The sequence below is a fragment of the Cordyceps militaris genome (assembly GCF_000225605.1).
Source record: "Cordyceps militaris CM01 unplaced genomic scaffold CCM_S00006, whole genome shotgun sequence".
NCBI classification, from domain to species: Eukaryota; Fungi; Ascomycota; class Sordariomycetes; order Hypocreales; family Cordycipitaceae; genus Cordyceps; species Cordyceps militaris.
Window position 1 is genome coordinate 1,970,225 of NW_006271974.1, and position 16,784 is coordinate 1,987,008.

General features: G+C 57.0%; 7 protein-coding genes across 7 annotated transcripts; 4 read left to right on the forward strand and 3 right to left on the reverse strand.

The window, feature by feature from the left end:
• Positions 1–649: 649 nt before the first annotated feature.
• Positions 650–1,997, forward strand: CCM_07886 (cyanide hydratase/nitrilase, putative; the record flags this gene model as incomplete). Its single annotated transcript, XM_006673026.1, has 5 exons — positions 650–797; positions 857–866; positions 925–1,270; positions 1,349–1,762; positions 1,842–1,997. 5 exons carry the CDS (start codon positions 650–652, stop codon positions 1,995–1,997), a joined length of 1,074 nt encoding a protein of 357 aa, XP_006673089.1.
• A 333-nt stretch (positions 1,998–2,330) lies between these two features.
• Positions 2,331–3,476, reverse strand: CCM_07887 (CRAL/TRIO domain protein; the record flags this gene model as incomplete). The annotated part of the gene is made up of 2 exons (XM_006673027.1): positions 2,331–2,743; positions 2,825–3,476. 2 exons carry the CDS (start codon positions 3,474–3,476, stop codon positions 2,331–2,333), a joined length of 1,065 nt encoding a protein of 354 aa, XP_006673090.1.
• Positions 3,477–4,613: 1,137 nt separating this feature from the next.
• On the forward strand, positions 4,614–5,568 carry CCM_07888 (short chain dehydrogenase, putative; the record flags this gene model as incomplete). Its single annotated transcript, XM_006673028.1, has 3 exons — positions 4,614–4,905; positions 4,984–5,284; positions 5,352–5,568. 3 exons carry the CDS (start codon positions 4,614–4,616, stop codon positions 5,566–5,568), a joined length of 810 nt encoding a protein of 269 aa, XP_006673091.1.
• Positions 5,569–5,870: 302 nt separating this feature from the next.
• CCM_07889 (uncharacterized protein) lies at positions 5,871–7,214 on the reverse strand (the record flags this gene model as incomplete). Its single annotated transcript, XM_006673029.1, has 3 exons — positions 5,871–6,561; positions 6,637–6,793; positions 6,872–7,214. The coding sequence occupies 3 exons, from the start codon at positions 7,212–7,214 to the stop codon at positions 5,871–5,873; spliced, it is 1,191 nt and encodes a 396-aa protein (XP_006673092.1).
• Positions 7,215–8,505: 1,291 nt separating this feature from the next.
• CCM_07890 (inositol polyphosphate phosphatase) lies at positions 8,506–12,918 on the reverse strand (the record flags this gene model as incomplete). The annotated part of the gene is made up of 6 exons (XM_006673030.1): positions 8,506–8,525; positions 8,570–8,613; positions 8,666–10,944; positions 11,851–11,994; positions 12,731–12,836; positions 12,899–12,918. The coding sequence occupies 6 exons, from the start codon at positions 12,916–12,918 to the stop codon at positions 8,506–8,508; spliced, it is 2,613 nt and encodes an 870-aa protein (XP_006673093.1).
• Positions 12,919–13,349: 431 nt separating this feature from the next.
• CCM_07891 (uncharacterized protein) lies at positions 13,350–13,886 on the forward strand (the record flags this gene model as incomplete). Its single annotated transcript, XM_006673031.1, has 2 exons — positions 13,350–13,358; positions 13,482–13,886. 2 exons carry the CDS (start codon positions 13,350–13,352, stop codon positions 13,884–13,886), a joined length of 414 nt encoding a protein of 137 aa, XP_006673094.1.
• A 344-nt stretch (positions 13,887–14,230) lies between these two features.
• Positions 14,231–15,889, forward strand: CCM_07892 (uncharacterized protein; the record flags this gene model as incomplete). Its single annotated transcript, XM_006673032.1, has 4 exons — positions 14,231–14,380; positions 14,509–15,328; positions 15,714–15,779; positions 15,849–15,889. The coding sequence occupies 4 exons, from the start codon at positions 14,231–14,233 to the stop codon at positions 15,887–15,889; spliced, it is 1,077 nt and encodes a 358-aa protein (XP_006673095.1).
• Positions 15,890–16,784: the final 895 nt, after the last annotated feature.

Here is a 16,784-nt window from a genome sequence, read left to right on the forward strand (position 1 = left end):
TCTTCCAGGAGGCGGAGGGCTGGGCGGGACGGAGAACGGCGGCAGGTATAGGTAGGTAGGGATGTCCGTGGATGGTGAATGCGACCTCTGGCCATAAACGGCTAGGAGCGTGTAAATCGCCCACATATTAGCCTGCTTGTATCATTCACGAGAAACCCGCCTGATCACGGATGCCCGGTTACCAGCAGCTGGGATGTGACGGTAAGCGGGGTCGTCGATGAAACCTAAGAATAGTATCCACCACTATAGAAACGCCATTGACCACGGGCCGCTCTTGTTAGCATGCAGAAACTCGTGGCGTGATGTTATACATGGCCAGACCGAGTTCCGTGTGGGCCACGGGTGTGATCAAGAGCCCGGGGGAAACACGGCGGGATTGCGCTGCACCGCTACGACAGTCCATGACAAATGCCTCTCCGACTTGCCGTGATGCCGAGAATCACCGATGAAGCCTGCAGCGGGCAGCGGGCAGCGGAGGGAGTGAGTGCCTTGCGAACAAGACAGACAATCATCATCAAATTCGACAGTATCTGGTCATGAATATATAAAAAGGCAGTCAAGACTCTCATCGCCATTTCCATCTCACAATCCATCCAAACCACTTCTCTCTACACCAATCAATCTCTATCCTCCATCGCAATCAACAGACATGTCTGCACCCATCCGACAGTACAAGGCAGCTGCCGTCCAGGCGGAACCTGGCTGGTTCAACCTCGAAAAATCGGTCCAGAAGACCATCGATCTCATCCGTGAGGCCGGCGAAAAGGGCTGCAAGCTGATTGCCTTTCCCGAGCTATGTAAGTGGCCTCCAACAGATAGATGCCTATCATTCGCAGCCATTAACAAAAATCTCTAGGGATTCCCGGGTAACAACTCACTGGAAATGCGAAATAGCCTTGGTTGTGCATGCTGACAGATTTCTAGATACCCCTACTTCCAGTGGCGCGTCAACTACCAGGATTCCCTGCCCCTTCTCAAGGACTACCACAAGAACAGCCTGAAGCCCGACTCGGTCGAGATGCAGCGCATCCGCAGCGCCGCCAAGGCTGCCGCCATCTACGTCTCGCTGGGCTACTCAGAGCTGGACGGACACACGCTGTACACGGCGCAAATCATCATCGACCCTACCGGCGCCGTCATCAACCACCGCGGCAAGATCAAGCCCACGCACGTCGAGAAGCTCGTCTTTGGCGAGGGCACCGGCGACTCGCTCAACACCGTGGTGGAGACGGAGATTGGCAGGCTCGGCCACCTCAACTGCTGGGAGAATGTGCGTGCGCGACGCGCCCCCTTCAAAGCGACGAACCTGGTTGTTGGACGCCCCCCGAAGCTGACCCTTGTCACTTAGATGAACCCGTTCCTCAAGGCGCTCTCGTGCGCGCAGCACGAGGAGATCCACGTCGCCGCCTGGCCCGTGTACCCGCCCGCCTCGTCGCTCAAGTACCCCGACCCGTACACCAACATCTCCGAGGTGCAGTCGGAGCTCGTCACGCCCGCCTACGCCTACGAGACGGGCACCTGGACGCTGGCGCCCACGCAGGTCGTCACGCGCGAGGGCGCCCGCCTCAACCTGCCCAAGCGGCTGCAGGACGACGAGGCCGTCGTCGACGCCGAGCACGCCGTCATCGGCAACGGCTTCACCCGCATCTACCGCCCCGACGGCTTCCGCGCCGTCGACGACCCGCCCAAGACCTTCGAGGGCCTGGTCATTGTGGACGTCGACCTGGACGAGAACTTGCTGACGAAGCGCCTGGCTGATTTTGTAAGACCCTTTCCCCCCCCCCCCCCATGCTTTTGTTGAAAATAAGCTTGTTGCATGTGCGCTAACAAAAAGGGAACAGGGAGGCCATTATATGCGCCCGGATCTCATCCGGCTCATGGTGGACAAGTCGCCCAAGACCCTCATTGTCGACGCGAACGCGGCTGATCCCAGAGCGGTCCCCAGCTCGTTGGAGAGACTCGGCCTTGCGAAGCCGCTCCCTGTGACGGAGGAGTAAAACTTGCTTCGTGGCGGCATCTGTTTTAGACCATCTCAACTCACTCTAGTAAGATTAGCTTAGGAAAACCAACATGAAAGTCAGTTGTGGCACCTGTGATGTTTACGTGAATAGCTTTGTGAGGATTTTGCCTGTAGTGGGTTGTGCTATGACAAGGAAGGGTATTAAGACACTGAGGAGTAGACATTTTGCAAAGAAGAGAAAAGAGGGTTCGGAATAATAAAATTAAATGCAGCAAGTACTCATATTCCGTTGCCTTTTAGAATGGGAATCAACTCGCCAGTGTGTAAATGAAACTGCGATGAAGCAGCGCCCGCCGCCCGGCCATCATACCTAGGCCATGACGGCAGCCTGGGGTTCCGCCGCTGCGACGGGCGTCTTTTCCTCCAACGTCGTCGCGGCCAGCTTCTCTTCGAGCGCAGCGGCAGCAGGCCCCTCGTACGCGAAGCCCGTGACGCTGATGTCGGTGCCGCCGGCGAGGTAGTCCTCGGACTCGCCGACGAGGCTCCCGGCGGCGACCCAACGGGCGGCGCGGGCCTCGCGGCGCTGGCGGCAGAGCTCGTTGAGAGCGGGCCAGTACACGTCGTGGTCGTAGGCAAAGTCCATCTGGCCAGCCCAGTCCTCGCTCCAGAGCTGCTCGGCGGGGACGTACTGGGTCATGTCCTCGTTGAACTTGAGCTTGTCGCGGGTGACGGGGTCGATGAAGGGGGTAATGATTTTGAAGAAGCCCCAGACGATCCACGGCACTGCCATTTGTCAGTGATGATGTTCTTCCCACGGACATCCTGAGAGAAGGGGGGAAGGGAGGGGGGGGCTTGTTCACACACCATTGATAATCAGCGCCTTGCCGAGACGCTCCGGGTAGTGGTTCTGCAGAATGTGCAGCACCTCGCGGGCCGTGGACACGGGGACGCTCGTGTTCTGGCGCTTCTTGCTGGGCTTGAAGTTGATCATGAGGCTGAGCTGCTCGACGCCGGGCGGCATCATGTCGGCGACGCGCTCGACCATGTAGAAGAGGTGGTGTATCTGGCGCGGGCTCGCGTCGGTGTTCTGGCGGCCCGGGTTGAGGTACTGGCACGGGCGGCCGGCGCGGTCGTAGCCGACAATGATTTGCTTGCCCGTCGCCTGCTCGGGCGAGACGTAGTCGGCCGAGAAGTCGTCGAGCCCGTACTCGCGCCGCCAGCCGAGCGTCGCCCGCAGCCGCCGCCCCGCGTCGTCGACCTGCCACTTGGTCGCCCGCAGATACCGCAGCAGGCACTCGCGCGTGAGCCACGCCCGCTCGCGCTCCGCGAGCGCGCCCGACCGCTCCTTTTGCTTGTCGCACGTCACGTCCGTCCAGGCCTGCGCCTGCGCGAGCAGCGACGCGTACTTGGCCTCCTGCTCGGCCGTGAGCTCGGCGCGGGCCGGCGGCTTGCTGTCCGGCGTGGGCGCGAGGATGGGCGTCTTGCGCGGGGTAGACGCGCCGTCTTGGGAGCTCATTTTATGAAGGATGCTTGAGCTGAGGTGTCGCCGCAGTTGTGTCTGTGGGGAGCAAGGTTGAGAGTGAAGCCGAAGCCCCTGGATGTCGATATTGGTCAAGGGGGCTGTGCACTGGTTCCTGTCAAGTGCGATCAAATCCAGCGGCGGCCGAGTTGGGACTGGAGCGCAAGTAGTCCTGCGAGCACGACAGATAGCAATTAGCAGCTTTGAATTGAAAACGAGGCCGTCAATCTCACCCACGTAGAGCTGTTTCTTAGGTAGTTGGCAAGGTGAGCTGGCCGGTTTTCGGTAGCTAAAAACGCCAGGACCCTCTATCTCCTGGTCGCGTATTCGTAAAAGGGTTTGCTGCCACATCTACAAATTACATCTGCCAATTTTGTTCAAGACATTTTCTTCTCAATCCGTCCTCTTTGAAACAATTTAGAGATTTCGTCAGCTCATCGAGGATCCACGCAGAGGCTATCAATGGCCGGCGTTCCGAAGAGCCAGCGAGTTACGATTTATTGCCTGTTCTACCAAGCATACGGATAACCTACATCAAGAGGCAAGGCTACACTTGTTGCATGCAGCTCGCATGCAGCTCGCATGTCTTCAACGCTCGCGGGACAGACGTCTCACGGAACCAGCACATTGCAGTCTCAAAACAAAACGCCGATCGCGGTGAGGCAAACGCCCAGTATAATCGCCGCGGCCACCTTCCGCAAGTCCAACTAGTTACGATGGCGCCAAGCCACACAGAACCGCATCGGCAACCCTGGTTCCCGTCACTAGCATCGCGAGATGCCGCAATCCAAGTTGTCTCATAGGCCCGGTCGTCCTGAGCCGGTGTCAAGGCCCCCCTTTCGCTGAGTTGGAGGCTAGTAATAGTAAGCCGGCACTTTGTCCCTTGACAGCCCCCATTGGCGGCCGCGCCTTTTTGTCCAACCCGGCCATGCACGCCACAAGCTTCCAGTTGGATGACACCGTCAGCACAAAGGTTACACCACCCCTCTATGCTTGTCTTGGGGATGAGAAGAGGGGTTGCCTACTATGAGCTAGGATGCTTGAGCGCTATAATAGTTCCTCTGCCTGGTTTGATGCGAAAGCTGGTCTTGAACTTTGCATAATAACCCTTTTCGGAAACAAGGGAAAAAAAAAATGACGGTAGATAAGAGGATTGTGCTGATTACCGGTGCCGCCGCGGGTATCGGCCTCGAGGCTGTCAAGGCCCTGGTTGCTTCGGAGCGAGGGAGCTACGAGATTCTCTTGTCCGCCCGCAAGCTTGCGCAGGCACAAGCCGCCGTCGAGGAAATCGCGCGCGACCTGCCGTCAGCGGCGTCCAGCGTGACGCCGCTGGAGATTGACGTGTCGTCCGATGAGTCCATCGAGGCCGCCGCCGAGCTCGTCCAAAGCCGCCATGGCCGCATCGATGTCCTCGTCAACAACGCCGGTATGCCGCCTCCCTGCGACTTACCATTGCACCTTGCTACAAACTTCGACTAACTAAAAAAAAACCCTCCCTGAAAAGGCCTCTTGCCCGACTTTGCCGTCGTCAGCGGCCATCTCTCCCTGCGCGAGGGCTGGGCCAAGGCGTGGGACATCAACGTCACCGGCGCGCACGTCGTGACGCACACCTTTGCGCCGCTCCTGCTGCGCTCCGCCGACCCGCGACTGCTCTTCCTCACGAGCAGCACCTCGACGCTCCTCGGCACCGAAAACGGCGACCTGCCGACCAACAAGCCCTCCAACGCGGGCTGGCCCAAGACGCCGATGCGCACCATGGTGCCCTCGTACCGCGCCGCCAAGGCCGGCCTGAACATGGTCATGCGGTACAGAACTCTGACGGCCGTTGAATCGCGGCACCAGGAAACTTGCGTGGACTAACACGGCGTGCAGGGAATGGCATCGCATGCTCAAGGACGACGGCGTCAGGACCTGGGCCGTCTCCCCGGGCTTCCTAGCCACCTGCCTCGGCGGCGACCAAGACGCCAACAAGGCCATGGGCGCCGGCGACCCCGCGCTCGGCGGCGGCTTCATCAAGGACATTATCGAGGGCAATAGAGACGCGGATGCCGGCAAGGTCATCACCCGCGACGGCATTCAACCGTGGTGAACGGGCGTGAGCAGAGTTCCGAGGGGTGGTTCGGATATACTAGATACTGGCTCTGGCAAAACAGTATGTTGCACGTTTGGTCTGTACAATGGATAAAAAAAAGGAACGCTGTTGCATCAATCCCTCGTAAAAGCTATAAAAAAAAGACACAGCAGCATGCCGCATGCTGCGACTTGGTATCATTTGCTTGCAACGCAGGTTACGGAGCGCAATCTATACGCCAAAACCTTGCGGCGTCATATAAAAAACGTCACACCCCATACATACAACCCCCATACATACAACCCCTTTGCCGCATTCCTTTACGCAAGCTCCGCCCGGCTGTGCATCGACTCCCTCGTGACCGTCGTGCCCGGCACCTCGACCGGCGAATCGGCCGTATTTGCCACAGCCGTGTCCGGCGCCTCCACCACCCCCGCGAGCGGCGGCGGCGCGGACGACAGACTAGACACGACGCCCGTGCCTGCCGTGCTACCGCTCGACACCGAGTACGCGAGGTGCTCCTGGGGAGACGCCGTGCCCTCGCGCGCCGCCGCACTCCACCCACCACCGCTGCTCGTCGTCACGCTCCGGTCACGCAGCAGCGTCTCCTCGGTCCCGGACGGAACGGCCTTGCGTCGCGGCACCGCCCCGTAGACGTCGGCGTAGGTCTGTGCGGCTGGCTTCTCGTCGCCGTCGCGGGCGGCGGCGGCCGCTGCGTTTTCCGCCCGGCCGCGTCGGCGCTGTCGCAGCACGTACCAGATGAACAGCGCGATGGCGAGCAGTCCGAGCAGCCCGCCGATGACGCCGCCGACAATGGCGCCAATGTTGCTCTTGCCACCGCCGGCGGTGCTGCTACTGGTCGTGGTGGTGCTGGCGCTGGCCGGGTCCGTAGGTAGAAGCGTACCGGTGCCGGCCTTGTCCGTGCAGGCAAACATGGAAAACGTCGACTGCTTGCCGTCGGTCGACGTGGGAATGAGCCACGTGTAGCATGCCGGGGCCGAAGCCTGGCGGCTGTTTGTCGTCTTTGTCAGTTTGCCGGGCGGCGCCTCGTACATCCCAGGACAACAAAAAAACAAAAAAACTTACCAGCATAGCGTGCCGCCATTGTCGTCCGAGTCGCAGTTGTTGGACTGCGCGACGCACTTTTTGGGAATCTTTTTGCAATTGTCCCCTGTGCAGCACCCAACCACGTCGTTGCTGTAGCGGCAGGTTGCTTTCGCGTCGGCGCAGGCGTAGAAACCACCTAAACAATGGGGTGTCAGCCCATTTTACCAAAGAAACAAAAAAGTCTTTCTTTCGTTTGTCGTTAATTCACACGCACCTCCGTTCTGGTCCCAGCCGCAGGTATTCGACGGCCGCGGTGCGTTTGTGGACGAGCCGCTACTGCTCCCGGTCGCCGCGACGGTGCCGTGTGTAATCTTGCCGGCGCGGTCATCCTCGTCATCGTCGTCGTTGTCGTTGTCGTTGTTGTTGTTGTTGTGATTGTCGTTGCGTAGGTTGAGGCCTGCTCGCGGTAGACGCACCGCGGGCGTCGGTCGGAGTGTGAAGCCCGCGACGGGCGGCTTTGTCTGCGTCGCCGGCGTCCAGGCCTTTGCGTCGGGTTGGCCGGCGGCGACGGCGGCGACCAGGCCGGCCGCCGTCACGGCGAGCGCGGTGTACTTCATTTGTGCGGATAGCGTTTCGTTTCCCCCCGTCAGGTCTGTAAAGTGGCGCGAACTAGAGGCGCAATAGGCCAAACGAGTCTAGTGAGTGAGCAAGTAAATATATATATATATATATGTGTGTTGTTTTGACAACGGATTCAAACATCCCTCGGCAGTACAGAAATGGCCGAGGGCCTTGTAAATATTGAAGAAAAGATAAAATCCACACACAATCCACCCTAGGAAGCCAAGGAGAAGACCAAGCCTGCCAATGCAACCATGTGCCCGGGCGTCGACCCTGGTATTTAGTGCTGATGATGGCATCTTGGCGGCTTTCGCCAGTGATAATACAGAGGCGGATGCAAGGAGTCGCCCCCAAGGTACATTGCTTCAACAAAGGTACCAATATGCTTGCATGCGAGGACGGTTGACAGCCACTCAACCTTGCTTTGCTTCCCTCCCCCCCCACCGAGTTGTCAATATAATACATGCATCCATGAGGGTGTGCTGCTGCGGTTGGCTGCTCCTTTGCCCTATGCGGCGCTCTGCGACAAACTCGTCGGAAACAGCTCGGGAACCTGGGGGGTTTTGAAACAACATCCATGTTATGCCCGTGTTGCGCCCCCAACTCATCCGGGCCTGAATAACTAGTTAACCCATCCTCAACTAGTTATCAACTTCAACAACAGGCTCTCTCTCTCCTTCATCCCCTCCCCCAACCGTTCCTTCTTTTTAGCTCCCCCTCAATCTAAAAATCAAGCCTAGATATTAATAGTAGGCGCTAAGAACGCAGCCACGGGCAAACGCACCCAGAGGCCCCCCTTGTGGGCCATATTACTGTTCCTTTGCTTTGCACCGCCCACTCGGTGATGCAATCTCAGGCCATCCTGGTAGCTTTTGCGACTTCCGAGTGGTGGCTGAGGTTCTGATAGACAGTACTGAGTAATAGTTAACAAGTCACTGCCCAAAAGTCACCACCACCAACCACCCTTGCCACGTCTGCGTCATGCATTGTGGTATTTTAAAACCGGCCGAGATATTTTTGGCCCGACACAGCCTTGCTCCAGTCCGACTATCCCCGAGAGGGCTGTGTTAAGTTCGTTGCGAACCCCCGCCTCTGCTGCTTCAGACGCAAACATCTTCATCGTGATTCAACCTTTCCATTCATGTAACGCGTGATTTGTAATTCTATATCTCGCTTTAGATCGCTGTGAAAAGTCTATCGATATATGCGTGCTTGAAAAAAATAAAGAAAATGAAACGGACGCTCCGGTTGTCCATATGATACTCCGCAACGCCTCCGTAGTCAACCCTAGCCGTGGGCTTCCTTCTCTATCTTCTGTGTTTCGCGGCTCTGTTTTGTATAAAGAGCTTACTCGTGGGCTCGTCAAACCCACAGGTAACCACCAGGTAGTGAATCCTGTACGTAATGTTAGCCGCCATTCTTTCCGTCTTTCTAGCTCTGTACTTACTTGGCGTCTTCGAGATGTTTCTGCCGCACGTCTTCAAATGAATTGTACGCCTCCATGACAACCTGCGCCCGCTTGCGTTCATCCACATTCTTCACGTGCAGCCTGAAGCTGCCGCTCACCGGCCGATGGTCGCTCAGTTTAATCTCGTGCCGCCCGTAATCGAGCTGCTCAATCTTGCCGTTGGCTCGGTACAGCAGCCGGTCGCACCACGCCGGGCTGCGCCGCTTTTCACTCGTGTCGTAGCGGTCAGTTCCGACATCGTACTTGTACGTGGGCGCAAAGTCAAGCGGCAGCTCTTCAAAGGCCCGCAGGCGAAACGCAGGGTTCTTGCGCCGCGAGACCAGCAGCTGGTCGCGGTCCCGCAATTTGCCCAGGTTGTTCTGCTGCACCGCCTTGACGACGGTATCGCGCGACATGGTGTCGATTCTGTAGTTCAAGTCGCCGTTGATGACGCAAATCTCGTGGTCTACAATCAGAGTGCCATCGCCTCCGCCGCGGTAATAGTCCTGTCGGGCTGATGCGTCGCGTTCCGTCGAAAACAGAGGTGCATCCAGAATGGCGGCAATGTCATTGTGGCGCGAGCTCGTCTGCGTCTGCCCAGCAGCCAAGTGGCAGTTGACAAAGCACAACGAGCTGTCGTCAACCTGGAATCGGACAGCAATTGCACCCTTGTTTCCGTGCAGCCCGCCCATGCCACGCTTGACTTCGGCCCCTTGCAAGTTGCGGATGCGCCCCTGCAGCGAAGACTTGACAAAAATACACGTAAAAAGACCAACAAGAGGGGCGTTGTACAGAAGCTGGTACAGATGCCCTTGCGGCGCACACTCGTCCAGCGTCCTGAGCAAAAAGTCCCGCCAGTCACGGTATCGGTGGCTCATATTCTCACTGTCCGAGCTGTCCTTTTTCTTCGACTTGAGAAACCGCTTCGCCGTCGCAGTCTTGTCTTCGAGGTCCACGAGCTCTTGGAAGCCAAATACCAGAATGTCTGGAGATCCACTTGTTTGTACGAATTCCTGGAAGAAGCTTGAATCGCCGTCCGAGTATCGCAGGTTGTGCGGCGTCGAGGCTCCGGCATTCCAACTCATGACTAGAAGCGACAGATCGTTGAACTGGCAGTATTTGATCTCGTTGGACTTGAGACTTTCTTCGAGCTGGTCATCCTGCAATAACGCATCCCAGAACTTGACCATGCCATCATGTCCAATAGATACGACTTGCGCCCGCTCAATGCGATACGGCGCCGTCACGTCCGCTTTGAGCTGATAGATACCGGAATCGTGTGCTTGCCATTCCTTCTTGGTCACCCACGGCTGCTTCTTCGTATCGTAAATGCTGACCTTGCCAGTCGAATAGCCAACCCACAGATCGGCGCCCACCGCTGCCATTGTATTGATTTTCCAACCACTAATATGAAGAACCTTTTGGCACGAGTAGTCGCTTGTCGAGTATATGCTAACCTTTCCGTCAACATGACCAAAGAAGACCTTTCCAGGGTGTGCTTCCATTGTTGTCCCAGATGTAATGTCAGCTGTCCCCTCCGTGACCAGAGGCTTGGTTAGGACTTGAAATGTGGTAGACCCATCCAATGACGGCTCAAAAACTCGAATCACTTTGCTCGTAGCAAACCACAATTGACTATCCGCTACCAGTGAGAACGTGTGACCCTTGGGTACTTTATAGCTTTGGGTCGGGCTTTTGTTCAAATTTGGGATTCCGTCCTCATCCGGGCCCCAGATGTGCAGACAGCCAGACTCGTCCAATGTCCAAATTTCGTTCAGGTACCGGTAAGCGGCGATGATTTCGTATCGTCCATGAGCACCCGGCTTGTTGCAGACAATACGACTACTGGCGATATCCACCTCCATCATATCTCCAGAATTCATGCCGATCCAAATTCGAGTACCCTCCGTGTCGGGATCCGCGCCGGGCTTGAAGATGATGGCTGTCGCCCTGACACCTTCCGTATGCGCGAGACTCATGAACTGTTCGCCGTCCATTGTGTTCCAGCCACGTGTAAAGCTGCCGCTGGTGCACACAACGTCGCCACAGACATCGAATCGCTTCGGCTCATATCGTGTTTGGATATCACAGCAGCCCTTCTTCACATATGGTGCTCGGCGGTTAATGGAGGCGATATTTGGTAAGCTGGACTCCTCGGCAGGCCCTTTGGGTTCAGGCGAGGATGATGTGGAATGATCGCCCTTGTCCGAGTTCTTGCTCTCCAGCGTCTTGGACCTATTTCGCGTTGGCGGTGGAAGAAACTTCTGCGTCGATAGAGACTGGGAATAAGGAGCTGGCAAAGGGTCTCGTTTAGGAGGCGAATGCTGCGCTGGTACTCGTACCGGGCGAGGAGGTGGGGGCATATCGCGAGTGGTCACGAGCGTCTTCGTTGGTGTCTCGTGAGTTGGGCGGCGCACAGGTAGCGGCGGTGGGGGCTTGTCATCGTTCGGAAGATCATAAGAATCTTGGTGGGAGTTGCCCACTCCATCGCTATGATCTCGCCGCTTGTCTATCACGCTGTGGTGTAACGGTGGAGGCTGAAAGCTGGTTGCGGTCTGATGTTGCCTGGTTGCGGCATTACTTGCTGCTTGTTGGGGTCGCGAAGGTAGCAGAGGCGGCGATTCATCTTCAGATTCGGAGCTTGACGATGGAGGGCTTGTAAATGGCGACGGATCTTTTGTAGAGCTGTTTCTTGGTAAAGAGTCTTGCCGCTCTGGAAATGCCGCAAGGGTGAGCAGTGTGCTCGCTCGCTTTTCGGAGCGACCAGTAGTCGCAGGTGTCAAAGCTCGGGCTTCTTTATCGCGGCGAGGATCCTGGGAACGTCTCGGTGGAGGAGGCGAGGGCGGCTTCCCACCCGCAAGACGAGGCGATCGCGGGGGCGGAAGGCCGTGTGTGGGTGTAAGTGGTCGACTAGATGCTGCACTAGATGGTCTCGACGAAGCTAAGGGATGTGATGTGGCAGTTGACGGGTCAAGAAATGGCGATTGATCACCACGTATAGGTTGGCGCCGGGCTTCTTGAGGTGGCGACTGCGGCGGTTGGACGGTGACGGGAGGAGGAAGGACAACTGTGTCATCTAAAGCCGGGCGCATTTGCTGGGGAGGTACAGATAGACCGGTACTATGTAGCGGTTTTGGTTTGGCGGGAGGCTTTCCTTTTGCGATGGGGGTTTTGGTCGGGGTTACTGGCGGCACTGCTGTCTCGGCTGTCGTCTTGAAACTTCGTAGCCTATCAGGCTTCGGGGCAGGCGATCGAGGAATGGCCGAGCTGGACTGGGGCGGCGCGTTGTTCATGCTCTCAAACCGCGCGAGCAGAGACGAGACTGGCTTCTACAGACTATCAGCTGGTTTAACAGGACCAGTAGCCATCAAAGTACTCACGATGGACGAGCCATCTGTGGTGTCGGCGGGGGGGTCCATGGCGAGCGATTGGGACAGGCCGCAGCTGTGGGTAGAGGCTCAGCGTCCCCGAGGAGAGTAAGGAACGTCGGGGTATTGTGGGAGCATCAAGAGGTACAGAGCGGCTTCGAGGAGTCGTGATGCGGTCGAGCGAGAGAAGGGCGAGGGACGAGGAAGACGGTGGCAGCTGAATACGAAAGAATGTAATCGAGAAAAAAGGTTGGTGGGAACGGGCGAATAGTCTGAGGAAAGCAGACGTCAGAGGAGATAAAAGAGTGTGTAGAAGCGGCAGATTGGCGTATTTGGCGGGAAGTCAAAGACGTGGGAAGGAGGCAGGGTTCATGGTAATTTAATGTGGCACAAGAGTCGCGTTGAGGTGATTGCGTGTCTCTGAGACAGACTGATGGGCGGTTGCCACAGAAGTGAAGCCCCACGGAGTAGGCTGCGGTTTAAGGGAGTTGCCGTTAGGCAAGGGGTCTCCTACGACAGACTTTTAGACTTGTGATTTTTGTGAATGAAAGGACTTATGTTTATACAGAGGGTATACAACATGATTATTGCAGAATTTCAATAGACGGAATTATAAATCTATCAAAACAGCTGAGAGATCTATTCAAGGCACTACCTCGCGTTTTGTCTCCGTGTACTCCGTAGTACCTACACATACCTTAGGTGGTCTAGCGCTGTGGCGGGGCGCAATAGCGGGCTGCGGCGGGCTCACAGTGGATGACAGCCCCAAGGTAATACGAGAACCGAAGCGGCAGCGGCTGGCACTGTGTAAGAGGGTATAATTGGGCACATCACAGACAGTGTTGGCTGAGTTCATGCACAGTACAAAGCCTCCACAGCAGTCATATTAAGGTGAGCAAGGAGCAAGGCACCTATGGCCTAGAGGTGAGTGCTAGTTAGCGCCCTTGGATCGATCGAAAACCGGCTCTAAAACGCTGCTGCACAGCTCGAGAATTGGCAAAATACCACCGTATTACAGAAAGGCCTTTCAAGATCCTTTAAGCAACCTCTTGACGATATGCTCATGCTCTTGTTCTTGGTAGATGGATACGGAACGTTGGCAGTACCTACGTCTGGTCGGCCGGCACACCAAACCTGCGGTACCCGCAATTAAGAGGTCTTCTTTACCTACCTCGTCGCCTTACATCACTGACTTCGTCACTTTCCACCTTTGATACTTCACCACTCGCAAGCACCTTTACCATTACCACTCAAGCTCACAACTCTCCCACGTTCTTTTTTTTTAAAACAATTAATACGGCCTAGATATTTCCAACATGAACACAGTATGCTCGCATTGCCCCCCCCCTATTCTCCATGCTAACTCTCCCAGGTAAAATCCTTCTGGTTCGCCTCCCGCCACCAAACTTCCCGCCTCAATCCGTTTTAGCTAACATCTCACCAATCAGGCTCGGCTGGGGCTCCCTCTGCGTCGGTTCGAAAGCCTGCCTCCCCCCTTCGATCCCTTGACGCAGCTACTGACCAGTCCACCAGCCGGCGGCGGCGCCTACTACTTTGCGAAGCGCGAAATCAACGCCGACCGAAAGGCCAAGCTCGAAGCCCATCGCCGGAAACGCTCCGACATTCGCGCCATGGAATACGGCGGCCCATCCCAGCCCATGGCCCCCAGCAGCAGCAGCGCCGCCGCCGCCTCCGGAGCCGACACTGCCGGCTCGCCCAGCGCCGAGTCCAGCAATGATCCCTCCCCCGCCGGACAGGAGGGCCTCGCCGCCCCGAAGCGAGACAAAGAAGACGTTAGTCCATACGAGAGCAAGGTCGGCTATACAAGTCGCAAGGGCGACCGCTTCTCATGAGCGCGCAGTCACCAAGCCAGTGAACTTGACGTTGCGGAAGAGGGTGCTCCCGCTACACGAGCTTCTTTGAGACTGCGTAACGCTGTTCAATACCTGTACAACTAGAAAAATATATTAATGAAATACATGACCAATTGCCCCTTTTCGCGCTGCACGCACTGAAACCGTTCCTTTCTGTTCACTCCTTCAACTTTTCCCAAAATCAGGCCACTATTAGACATCGGCCCCACCACGCCGAGGCTTTACCGCGAGCCTTGCTTTGGCCTCCACCAAACTCCAGCAACCAACAAAAGCTGCCTCCCATCGTCATCACCAACTGCGCCCGACTTTATCTCTTTGCCATCATGGCCTCCCCCGAGCTGGCCATTGCCAAGGCCGCTCTCTCCGCCTCCCTCTTCAGAGCCGACCCCGTATCGCTGTCCCGTCCCGACGTCGAAACGCTCTTTCCACTGCTCGACGCCACGATCGCCCAGTGTTCGCGACACAATGTTCAGGTTTGAAAGCTTCACCGGCATAAGGGGGGACCACGCATTTGCCGTCTTTTCTTTGCGCAGTGCCAGTCTCCCCCCAGATTAGTCATGTCCATCGTCACTAAACATCATTTTTGCCACACCGCCCACAGAGCTGCAAGAACTGGATCATGGCCAATGTCGCGCCCTCGCCCGCGCGATGCGCCAGCCTCGCCAAGTACCTCATCGTGCTCTCCAAGAGCTTTTCTACCGACGCGGCCCCGCGCCCGAGTCTCAAGCGCAAGCGGCTGCATATTCTCTACCTCCTCAGCGACGCGCTGCACCACGCTGCGCGGACCAATTTTCGCGCCTGTGCCGAAACCTGGGCCCCGCACGTAGTGACGCTCATGGCCGCCGCCGCCTCGTTTGACAAGTGCCCGAAGCACAAGGCCAAGCTCGAGAGCCTTATCTCGCTATGGGCGGAGAAGCAATACTTTTCCGCACAAGTAGAGTCGCAGCTGCGCGATGCCGTGTCCACGGATGGCACAATTACCGCAGTTACACAGGCTGAGGCCACGCCCGCCGCAGCGTCTCTCAAAATTGCTAAGGACGCTCCCTACAGGCTGCCCGCCTCACACGGTGATCCGTCCACGCCGTGGTACGACCTGCCCATGGGCACATGGCTCCCCCACCTGACGCCCAATTCCGCGCGCCCAATGGTGCCGGACCGCATCCGCCCGATCCAGCTGTCCGCTGGCCTCGCCGACGCGCCCCTCGTTGACGCCGTCAAGACGCTCCTACGCCATGCCAATCGCATATACGCCAACAGTAGTGCTACCACTGACCCCGACGCCCACGACGTCGGAGATGGTATCCTCGAGGACATCAACGAGCTCGGGGAGCGATTCGTCGTGGATCAAGCGACCGGGGACGTGCTGCGCGCTGATACATACTACGGCTGGTCGCGCCCCTTCTGTGAAAAGATGAGGGCCCGTAGGACGCAGGCACCGCGCAGCCGCTCCTACTCGCGCTCGCCGTCATCAGCATCGCGCTCGCCGTCGCCGTCACGGAAGCGTCCGCGAAGATACTCGTCCGACTCCCGCAGTCGTAGTCGCACCCGCACACCGTCTCCGCGTCTCGGGAACCGCAGTCGCAGCAACAGCCCCGATGCGCGCTACAGGCGATCCTCGCCACGGCCGCAGAGCAGTGTACCTCTTCCAGGAAACTTTGGGGGGCTGCCGCCGCCCCCGCCGCCCCCGCTGACAACTCAAGCCGGCTTCCCAGGGCAGTGGCCCCTTCCGGTGCCGCCGCCACTACCGCCGAACTGGACGCCCGATCCAGCCGTCATGAACCAGATGATGATGGCGTGGTCCGCCAGCCAAGGGCTTCCTCTGCCGCCACCGCCGCCTCCACCACCACCTCAGCAAGGTTATTCGCAAGACAGGTACAATAATGGATATCAACAGGACATGCATAGTACAAGAGGCGGAAAGAACAATAATCAGCGCGGTAGAGGAGGCTACGACCGCGGTCGAGGGAGATTTTGAAGAGTAGTAAGCGTGGCAGAGCATAGTACACCTTCTTGAAGATATTGAAGGGGGCAGGCACATGACACAATCAGCATTCGCATAGAAAAGGATTCAGCAAGAGTTTGAAGAAAGGGGGAAAATCTATTCTTTTGGCCGACAAAGGGAAATTTTAAGTGATAAAAGGTAAAAATGTTTCTGCCAACGTGCTTTCGTCATCGTCTACATTACGCAAAAAAAGAACCCCCAGCCCAGATCAAAAAAAGGTCTTGTGTCCTTTTTTCGATTCTCGATTCTCGCCTCCCCCTCTACCCCCTTTTCTTTGCCTCTTCCCCTTTTCAGACAGACGCGCGAGCGGGTAAGCAGAGGAGATGAATGATGCGTTCGACAAGGATTTGTGTGTCCATTACGAGATCGAGAGAAAAAAAGAAACAAGAGAGAAAGAGAGAAAGAGAGAAAGAGAAGCAGCCCACTTTGTCCCCCCGCGTTGTGTCCAGCCTCGCCCGCGGGCACCAGTGATGCCCGCAAAGCCGTGTGTTCCCTTCCACGCAGTCCCCCCTTCCCCGTTCTCCGACCTGCATTGCTTTTCCGCCATTGCAATTCAACGTTGCAGTGAAAAGTTTTGTATCCCTTGTGCGCCAGTTGCAAATTCCTCCACCTTTCCCGCAAATAAAAAGACCGACAACGTAAGCCACTTCCCCTTTTGTTCTGGCAAAGAAAGTCTCCGCAAAAGAAAGAAAGAAAATCAAGACGTCTCCTGGCAAACCGGGTCAATGAAGACCGCACACGTCGATATGCAGGTACTAAAGTACTCAAGAAAACAATGCAGAGACTTGTCGTGAAGAGCAGACCGGCGCGCCGTGCTTTGAGCCCGGCAAAGGGCGAAACCCCCGTTGCAAAGTTCCAAAAACTGATCACAATAT